Raw genomic sequence first — 11,275 nt, forward strand, 5'->3', positions numbered from 1 at the left:
ACTATTAAATTTTCTTTTTATACAAAGACGACAAAATTGCTATATATTTACATAGAAAATATATCATCCGTATAAATTATTTCTATAACTGAGTTGCTTGACAACGAGATAATTAGCCAAATTAATACAAATCATAAATATTGATATATAAAATGTCTAAAGTTTCAGTACCGGATGCATATATTTACACATTGACTATTAATCGGGCAATTATTTGCTCAAATTCAAGAATGATAACATCAGAAAACATAATCGATCAAACTCAATTCTTAAATTGCACTATATAATATTTGATTTTATAATTTACATAATTGTATATCAATCTAAATATTCTTAACGTATTATAGCAAATTCATTTACTAGTACAATATAATACCCGAGTAATTTTGTTCCGCAACTCTATATAAGTATTTGTCCTTGGTGTCTAATTAATACAATACTCTCTCTCTCTCTCTCTGCAATTGTGCATATTCACCATGGAAGCAACTCATCCTCTTGCCATAGAAAGCTTCTCCTATAGCTGGTTGTTGAACGCGAGACGACCTTCTCTCGATGGCCTCTCAGATTCCGATTCCGATTCCGAATCCACACACCAAGACCAAGACATAACCTTTGTGGTGCTTCATTCGATGAGATTCTCAGAAGCAGATGAAGCCAAAAATTTCAGGTTTGATATTAATGATTCGGAGTGTGGTCTAGTACACGCCGATGAAATTTTCTCGGACGGACACATCATGCCCCTGTATCTCGACCGTCCAAAGCCGCTGGTGGAAGAAGAATCCCTGAAACAAGCTTTCAATAATTCATCATCAGTTTCATCAGCACCTGCCACGCCTGCTAATTTCTCGCTTTCTGTCAGGGGCAAGAAGGAGCCTCAAGATTATATCATCCAGAAATGGAAGAAATTACTAGGAACCAGAATCCTTCGAAAGTGGTTTGGGTTCCTCAGACCGGTGTGCAAAAGGTTAGGGGGATCAAGAAAGAGTTGTGCCAAAGTTGATGATCTGAACAGAAAGGCCAGGGAGGTTCAGAGATGGAGCAATTATTGTAAAGCTGATCCCAGAAAGACCAAAAGCTGTAGCAATACACCACAAGAGTCTCCCTTGCACTACACTACTACTGCATACAACTCACCAGATGTGTGGCGTGATATGGCTGCTCAAACTTCCATTACTGAAGCAATTATCCACTGTAGAAAATCATTTGGCATGTTAGATACTACTTAAGTTATATTACTTCATCTTCAACGCTACAGCTTTGGCATGTTGTAATATGATAAATCTTTCTTTTTATTTATTATTTCTTTTCTATAAATATTCCTTGGGAAAATGTTGCATTTTGTAGTTACAGTGAATTTCATGGAGGGGATGATGATGCAGATATTTAAAAGACTTGTGGAAATTGCTCTTTCATCCCCCTCTTGTTTTTTCTTGGATGCATCTGTAAAGTTTGTCTTCCCCACAATTAAAACTCTCCTTTAATTTGTACACTCTCGCAGAAAATGCAGTAAAAACCCACAAATGTTTGTCTTTTTTCCTTTTGGAATTAGAATTTGCTAACCACCACCCTCCAATTTTGTATCACTTCTTTAATTTGTATCCAAATACTCATCAATCTTGAAAAAGGTTACTTTTTTAGTGATTAATTTCATCCCTGAATTGTAGGCACCTATATTGGGTTCGACAACTGACCTCAAAATTTAAGATTGTTTCGTACCCAAAGTAAAAAAAAAGTTACTGCAAAAGTGTGGATTGGTTTCACCGTTAAAGATGGGCGGAATTGAAGATGGAGTTTTTGGCATTTACTAGAGGGGTAGGGTGTTGGCTTCATATTTTCTCTTTTTGTTCTTTACTTGCATTTTTTTGTGCCTTTGTGGAGCAGTTCATGCAATGCTGATACCAGTTTGTCCACCATTATCTCTCAACATATATTATACACTTTAATATTGTAAACTTGGCCGCCCCCAAAGTTTTATATATATTATATCGTGGACCATGGTCCACAATGCACTGTGGACCATGATCATAACTGATACTGCAGTTGTGTTGAACGGATACTGCAATTGTGTTGAAAGGAAACTGCAGTTGCACGAAACAGAGGCCGTTCATCCGTTCCACACAACTGCAGTATCTGTTCAACACAGCTGCAGTATCTTTTCAACACAACTGCAGTATCCGTTCAACACAACTGCAGTTCCAGATGAATGACACGGCTTCTGTTCCGCACAATTACAGTTCCTTTTCAACATAACTTCAGTATCCTTTCAACACAACTACAATATCATTTCAACACAACTGCAGTATCAACCATGACCCATGGTCCACAATGCATTGTGGACCATGGTCCATGGTATAAGTACTGTTGGAATGGCTTGCATTTTTTTTTTTTTAAATAACATAATTCTTTTCGCACGAACTTGAAGGCTTGTATTTGTTTTTTTTGGGGGGAACTGGGTGATCTAAAGGGATGTAAAATTGAAGACTGCGGCCAATTAGATGTGCATTATTTCAAAACGAGATTCGCACTTCCATACATGTTCAACACGCGATTACTAGTAAAATAAAGTAGTAACATGTTTCAAATAGATTATTGAACTTAAAAAGTGTGTAATTAAACGATCAAACAATTAAAATGATATGTGAAATTGAGTTATTTTTACAAGAAAAAATTGTAATTTATGTCCCTCATAAATATGTCAATTATCAATATCACTCATGAATTATTAGTGATGTAAATGTTGCCCCTTAATTTTTAAAATGTGACATATATTATCCTCCCCTGAATTACTAGCGGTGTAAATATGGTTACCCGCCATTTTCCCAGGTCATTTCGAAGACCACGTTTTTTTTCTTCGATTTTTTTTCTTCGTTTGTTCTTCTTCCGTCGACAACAATGTTTCTCCTTCTTCCTATTAGAGGAGGGGCAATATATGTCACGCTTAGAAAATTGAGGGCAACATTTACACCACTAATAATTAAGGGTGACATTGATAATTGACATATTTGTGAGGAGCGTAAATTATAATTTTCTCTTATTATAATTTCGTTTACCGGGCGTTTGGGTGGGGGGAGGGAATTAGGGGGAAAAGAATTGTAATTTGGTAGAATTGTAATTCAATGAATAAAGTATGAATTAGAATTACAATGTTTGGTATGCAGGAATAGGAGTACAAGGAGTTGAAAGGTAAGAAGCATCAAAATGACTAAAATGTCTTTATGTAGTGTAGTAATAATAATAATAATAATAATAATAATAATAATATTATTATTATTATTATTATTATTATTATTATTATTCTTTCAAAATAATAATAATAATAATAATAATAATAATAATTATTATTATTATTATTTTTATTATCATTATTATTTTAAAAAATAAAGGGTATGAGAGGAGGGGCAAAATTATCTTTACACTAACAAAATTGCCCCTCCTTTCCATTGAATTGCAATTCATGGGGTACTCCATGAATTGCAATCCCTCATTTGGAGGGAATTGCAATTCCACCCAACCAAACAGTGTAATTCGGCAATTCATTGAATTGCAATTCTTTTATGCCCAAATTCATTCCAACCAAACACCCCCTTAGTGAAATTTAAGTTGAAAACATTTCAATCTTTCATTCTAACTAGTATGGCATAGGAAACGGAAATTTTTAGTACATACTAGGTAAGTAAATTGACCGGATTCTACTAGAAAAACATGAAAAAGAAAATGTCTTAATTGCATATATTTTATTTGTTTAATGGTTTAATGACTTAATTGCACAGAAGCAATAAGCTTATCAGCTTATTTGACACTTTTTCTCAATAAAGTTTATAAACTTAGTTTGGATTGGTTAACTAGTTGAATTATTGCACACTCTGCAACTGCTAGCAAATTAAAGTTAATGGACTTATTTTGGATTAATTAACCACTTGAGGTGTCCCTAATCACTAACATTCTTTTTATGATGTATCATAGATGGCATGGGCATGTAGTTACAAGGGAGGACTAGTGTTCTTTTTATGATGTATCATAGGTGGCATGGGCATGTAGTTACAAGGGAGGAAGATTGAATAAACTATAAAAGCATTTCTTATAGAAATCTAATAAAAGAAACCATTAGGATTAAATGTTGTTATCAGCGTTAATAGTCCAAAGGTTATTCATTATGTAATTCTTAGAAGATACTCCGTATATGTTTGGAGGAGAAATGAGAGATGGAAATAAACACTTCAAATAATGATCATTAGTCTCATCGATAGGGGTTGACGTGGTGCTGGACCATTGGTGAGTCAAGTTAGTTGCAACACGCAGGGCGGATTTTAGGGCGTGCAAGACGTGCTACCGCACAGGGCCCCAAAATTGTGGGGCCCCTAGTCCAGCACTAGCTTAATAGTTAGTATATGTATTTGTGATTATATTGGCTCAAAATTAGATTTTTTTTTTGCATTTTTCTCTTTGCAATTTTTCTTCAATTCGCAGTTTATTTATACTTTGATAGGGCCTCACTTAGTTATTAGCATAGGGCCCCACAAATCAAAAAACCGGCCCTGGCAACACGTGTTAGCATTGATGTGACCTCGACGAGATGACTAATGAATAGGCGTTTTGACAAACGAAGACAATATCGAGGGCAATCGGCTTCCTAATCTCCTAATTCATGTAGTATGCAAAAGGGATAGGACTGAGTTAGATTCGATTAGCTATAGTATACGTTCAATATATCATTATCGGTTAAGTCTGCAGAGTTGGGCGAGTTAATTCGGTTGAGTCGGCCGCCAACTCGACCTAGTCGGCCGAGTTAGGCGCTAGACGGCTGCCTAGACGCCCGGCCATCTAGGTCGGCGCCTAGGGAGCAATTCGCCTCGATTTAGGGACGCCTAGTGTCTAGGCGGTCAATGCGATCGATTTTTGGAACAGTGCAAAATAGTCATTACATTAATATATAAATGATAAAATTTTGAAAACTAGTCTAATAGTATGATTTATGAATTATTAACAAATTAAAACATATATCAGGGTTCAAAATGCAATTAACTAATTGAAATATTTCGATTAAAGAATGATTAACTGCAATTTTTTGGTTCAATCTGTTAACCGAGTTAACTGAAGGTATAAAATTTTTATATCAGGGTTCAAAATGCAATATGAACTTTGGTCCATGGTATTATAACTATTGATTATGTGCTTCTAAATAAATTGAAGACACATAATTTGTTAATTACAGACACATATTAACTGCATATTATGTGCCTGTAGTTATGTTCTTGTAGTTAACATATTATGTGCTTTCAATTTATTTATAGACACATAATCTAATAACAGTATGCACATAATATGTTAACGACAAAATATATAATTTTTGGACCAGTATCCACAATGCAAGGTAAACCCTGGTTCCTTGTATAATTTGCTAGATGTTAGGAATTCACGTAGTTATATTAACCTTGATGATCCATGATATAAGTACCAAACTCTTCTAATGTTCCAAGTTGGATAGCCCATAATAGGCAAATTATATCATAAATTAGGGTTCATCTTAAATAGTGAACTCGATCTAAAATGGTATTCAAATTATATATTTGCAGTTAACAGATTAGTGTCTAATATGTTTAGCTACAAGGCACATAATAAGTTAACTGCAAGCACATAATACGAAGTTAACATATTATGTATGTGTAGCTAACGAATTATGTGCCTTCAATTTATTTATATGTACATAAATTAACAGAAGACACATAATATGTTAACTGTAAACACATAATCTTTTGATCAGGATCTACAATGTAAGGTGAACCCTAATCTATAATATAACAATGGCAAATAATACATGTAATCCATATCTCTAAAACGTGGGTTAATATGAGAGCTTTTGAAAAAAGTTATTTTCACTTTTTAGTTCTACGGTTATTAAGTTATTGCCACATTTGATGCATAACTTTAATTTTTTTTTTTCACAATTGATCATTTTGACCAATTATTTTTGATAAAAAAATTACAATTCATCATATTTTTAACTCAATATCATATCAAAGTCAATATCTCGATACTTTTGGATATAAATGTATGATTTTGAACTATAAATATGATGTATTTTGAATGTTTTTAATAAGAATTTAATTGAAAGGACCAAATGTGATAAAATCATGAAAATCTTGTACCAAATGTGACAAAATCATATTTTAGAACCAAATAGGATGTGACATTATAGCCATGAAACTAAATGTGAAAATAACTCTTTCAAAATACCACCACCAAACTTCAATCTTCCAACAGTAACCTTGGGGATTTTCTTCTAAGTCAACTTTTTTTTTTCTTTTCTTTTTTTTCATCTTAAAGTGGTATCCACATATCGCAAAATTAAACTAACCAATCGAGTATTAATTGGATCCCATTTAGAGCAATTCTCCCAATGATATTGTTCGATAAACATGACCTCATACTTAAACAATTCATACCGATCAATTTTTACGGGACATTATAGAAACATGCAGAATGTCCTCTCCTCTATTGCTTATCAGTGTTGCTGAATGCAGCATTAAAACCAAAAATCTGGCAAATCCATCCACAAGGGCAATTGTGCATTCTTGACTTGAGACAGACTTCTCAGTAGGTAGAGAAAACAAGCAAGACAGCAGGGGGGGTCCATGAATGGCATCTGTTGGGAGAAAGTCCAAATTTTTGAGCCATCCACACATTTTGTTTCTGTGCAAATTCTTTTTTGTCATTCTTTTGTATTCTTATCCTATCACAAAGAAGCACCACACAAAATGAGAGTCAGTAGCATTGAAAGCTGGTGTTCTATGTATCTGAGAACAGGGGCTTAAGCATGTTTTGAGGGGACCAAACCTTTTCAACATCCTACCTGTCTCCGCTACCTGTTCTCAGTCCCCATCCTTGTCTCAGCTAAAAATGGATTGACTTTCAGTTGCATCTTAAAATATTGATGATATGTTATCAAGAATCACAGACAAATACCTTAAAACATGTGTTCAGTTGAATTTTGCTACTGTCATTAAAGCTTAATGTTATTTAAATATCTGAAATTTCTATCCTATACCTCAAGTATGACAGTGTTGTACATACTAGGACCAAGGGGCTGCACACCTTACAAATAAGTGCAACATATCTTTTTCAACCAATGGTGATGGTTAGCCAACTCTCTGCAATAATCACTTATGACCATGCAGACAAGAATGAGACTTGGTCCTTGTTCATACACCCAATGACCCAAATCATCATGATGGTTAATCCTTGCACGTATCTGCCCTTTCCTTCCTAGTTTCTAATCTTGACTAAAATTGAGTACACCTATTGGTAAATCTTTCTCCGTTATTTTCTTGAGTTCAAAGAACAGATACGTGTGAAACTAAAGCACTCCTTAAATCCAATCCATTCGGTGTGAACATAGATATTAGGGGGACCAAAGACAGACACAACTGTTTGTTAGTATTGAAATCGTCAGCCAACAATAGCTGTTCTGTGAACCTAAAGGGTGACAAGCTGAGAAACTCTTCAGCTAGATGGCATATGGTTTGTCAGATTTCAGATTCATTGCATTGTAGCATCCCATATGATATAAGGAGTAAGAGAAGAAATATCATAAGCAACCTTATTGTAACTTACCTCAAAGTGATGTATAACTGCAGAATAGGCCGGCGATTCCTTGAACAGAATCACATGCATGATGTTGACTCTCAAATGCCTCAGTTGGGGACCAATGGCTTTTGCTCAACTCAATTTCAATCAATCGCCTCTGATTCTTCTAGTTTCCCTTGCTGAATTGAGCAGTAAAGACACAAAATGAAGTTAAAAAACAAAGAAAATGCAGAAGCAGCAGAACATAAGCTTCAATCGTGTTTACCCTCAAACTTGTACATGCCCCCCCCCCCCCACTTGTGCAACAAACAGAATTAGCTGACAGAACAAGAAATATAACTTCATGCAGAAAACTCTTAAACTGAAGTAATTATCAACATACCGTGCCAGGAGAAGTAATATATTTTCAGGTCTGGTTTTGTTGTTCGCTATTTTCAATTTTGTTTTAGATTACCATAGTTATTTTTTGGAGAGTAGATTACCATAGTTATATGCATAGTTTTTAGGTGAATTTTCTGATCAAACTATAGTCAATTCCTTCTTCACAAGAAATCACAGCTAAAAGGTCTGGTATCTAGATGTACAAGCACATATTACAAATTAGACTCTAAAGTTCCAAGAACAAGTCATGGAAACCACCCTTGAAAATGTTGTAATATTGTGAATAAGAGCATTTTGAATCTCCCAGAAGGAAATATGATGAAAGAACTTTCTGTAAACACCTCAGTTAAAGAACTAAACTAAGCCTAAAGTTTTTAGTGTTCAACTAGCATTGAGCTGCAAAGTTTAAGATAAAACACCTCATTTACAAACTGAACTTGCATCTAATGGCATATAATGCACATAACCACTAACACATATCCTACAACCTATTTCTGCAATCTGCCAATTCTTTCCACATTAATAACCAAGAAACAAGTTATGTACACATAAGACTAAGGCAAAATACATGAAAAGCAGATTTAGTTCATGGCTACTTGGATATCTCCATCAAGCCATTGTAACTCTGCATATCTACACCCTCTTCTTGTCTTTCAAAGGACCCCTTGGAATTTTACTTAAAACCTTTGCATCAAACACTGCATATTGCTTCTTGATCTCCCATATTGCATTCTCAGAAAATGGATCAACTTTGTCTTCATACTTCTCATTAAGGACAGGGACAGTATGCATCAGCACAAATGCTGCTTCTTTTAAAGGAAGGTCATTAATACACTTGAAATTTCACACTTCAAATGCAATAAATCGTATTACAAAAAAAAAAAAAATTGTGCTTAAATATGTAGAACAACGTCAAAAAGTTGCACCAACTGCCAACAACTGAAATGACCCATAGACCAACTATGACCTGAAGAAATTTAAAGAACTATTAAAAATAAGTGATCTGGAGTTGTAGAAAAATGATTGAAATTTCAAAACACTGCAAGCAAACTAACTCAACATTGAGATAGTATCACCCTTGTTCTGGTATATACAATAAGTTGAAGCTCAGACCAAAGCAAGTAATTATGCTCAAAACTTTGACCACAGGGGTCGGGTTTCTTTGAGGTTCTCAATATGGGTATTTTACCATAGTATAAGACATCATAGAACAAACAAAATTTGTAGAATAACAACACCAAGCTTCAAAATGAATATATTTAAACATCACAAGGTCTTGTGCCTAGGATGAATTGAACATTGAAATGATAAAACACATTTTATTTCCACTCCTCCAGGCAACCAACCTGCCTAAGGTACAGTAGATGGATGACATTTAGGAGCCAAGGTTATCAGAGAAGGAAAAAAAAATGATACTTACAACAAGAAACTATTTCAGATCTCTTCCTAATGCAACTTCTCGCAGTAAAGCCAGACAACGATTAATTTCAGTTGTAAGTGCAGCAGCAATCTGAAGGAAGGGGTCCTCAAGAATGTGAACTTCTGGGATGTGTCTGAAGGAAGGGGTCCTCAAGAATGTGAACTTCTGGGATGTGTGGAGAAGACCTGTCAAATCAATCAGGTAATGTGTTTACAACGGAATAAAGGAAGTTGAACTATTACTTAAAAATCATGAAGAGAAACAGAAACCCACTTGTGAATAAAGGTAGTTGCATTGGACCACAAGAACAATACTGCAAGAGCAGCAATTAAAATGTGGCAGACTAATGTCGGCAGGTGGTATTCAAGCAATTCAAAGAGAACCCAAATAGCAGTAGCTGCACTGAGCAAACCAGCAGATATCTTCTTGTTCCTCCACAGAAGCACATCAGCAGCTGCACCATTTTGAATATAAACTATGGAAAGGTAAGGTTTCAGAAAAGAAATAGTTGCATGATCACATTGGTGTTTGTTATCAATTTAATACATGGTTCATTAAGAAACTAAAATGGAATATTGATTTTTCAATTTCCATGACATTCGTTTGTTGAACAAAACCTAATGCTTCCCCCAACTTGAAGGCCATTAATCCATGCACCATACAATTTAATACATTGCAAAGCAGCAACCAGAGGCCCCAGAGAGCTCAAAAGGTAACCCAAATAAAAACCAAAATATACAATAAAAAAAAAATTAAGTTAGGCATGTAATTAAGCATCATGGAAGCCCAAAACATTCTATATTTCTATCCAAGCATCCGTCACCACAACGAGATTAATCCAACACTATAGCCCCTTCTCCACAACCAAATATATGCATCTAGAAAGGGTATACATGTTTTAATGTTCAAAGGAACTGAAATTCTTTAAACCTCTAAAACCCTAACCTCACTTATTAATTACCAGCAGCTTCATAAACATGAAATCTATTCAGTATAAAAAGCAGCAGCCTATAACGCAGTGTATATGTACTCAAAAAAAGAGAGCGTCTTGGCGTAACCGTACGATTTCCACCGCCCAAAACCTTGTGAATAGGTTTTTCACGGCCAAAAAGACGCCAAATCTTAGCCTCGACAGACGTCGGCGGAGCCTCAACCTTCCCGGGGGCCTCTTCTCAGAGTCGGAGTCGGACGACGACGAGGAATCGTCTGTATCTTCTCCATCAAGGATTCTTCTTTGTGATCCAGATTTTCCTCGTGCTCCGCCATTTCCAGTTCTGAGCTCCGATTGGATTAGAGAAATTCGAATAACAAAATCCCCTCTAGCGTGTAGAGACCTGGCAACTTCTCACTTTATAAATTATTTTCGTCAATTTCAAGTTGCAGTAGCGGTATCCCATGAGGCAAGCGAGCATCATTGTTAGCATGTTAGATTGCATGGATGCTTCATGCTTGACTTGATGCAGTCAAATGCTGTATACAAGCGAAAATGATGAACTTTATTATCTGGAAAAATTTTCGTAAGAATGGAATAATGTCACAGATGGAGCTCGATCGAAAGATGTCAGGACTTATTACCAAGCTCATAAATGGATGAAATCATCATGGCAACAAGTGTCAAGCTGCAAATGCCAAACATGAAGATCGATTGTCCAGAATCCTTATAATAGATTTAGGAGCAATCAAAATCAAACTCAACAATCAATTCAATTGTAAATGTCTTAATTGACATTAAAGAAATATTTTGACTGATTGCTACGATTACATAGCAACAATGCATTATAGTTAACCAAGTTTGGGATAGATGTGAATGAATCAAATACTCATTCTATCCATAGCTTAGAGTTGAGATTTAAAAGTAGTGGTTAAGGGGGTGAGTATCAATATCAATCT

At 35.1% G+C, this 11,275-nt stretch overlaps 1 protein-coding gene and 1 pseudogene across 1 annotated transcript; one reads left to right on the plus strand and one right to left on the minus strand.

The window, feature by feature from the left end:
• Positions 1–423: 423 nt before the first annotated feature.
• LOC116030556 (probable membrane-associated kinase regulator 6) lies at positions 424–1,329 on the plus strand. Its single transcript, XM_031272841.1, has one exon. It carries the CDS (start codon positions 477–479, stop codon positions 1,224–1,226), a length of 750 nt encoding a protein of 249 aa, XP_031128701.1. The 5' UTR covers positions 424–476; the 3' UTR covers positions 1,227–1,329.
• Positions 1,330–6,167: 4,838 nt separating this feature from the next.
• LOC116029050 lies at positions 6,168–11,075 on the minus strand (annotated as a pseudogene).
• Between the last annotated feature and the right edge of the window lie 200 nt (positions 11,076–11,275).

Source organism: Ipomoea triloba, chromosome 9, assembly GCF_003576645.1.
Source record: "Ipomoea triloba cultivar NCNSP0323 chromosome 9, ASM357664v1".
NCBI lineage: Eukaryota > Viridiplantae > Streptophyta > Magnoliopsida > Solanales > Convolvulaceae > Ipomoea > Ipomoea triloba.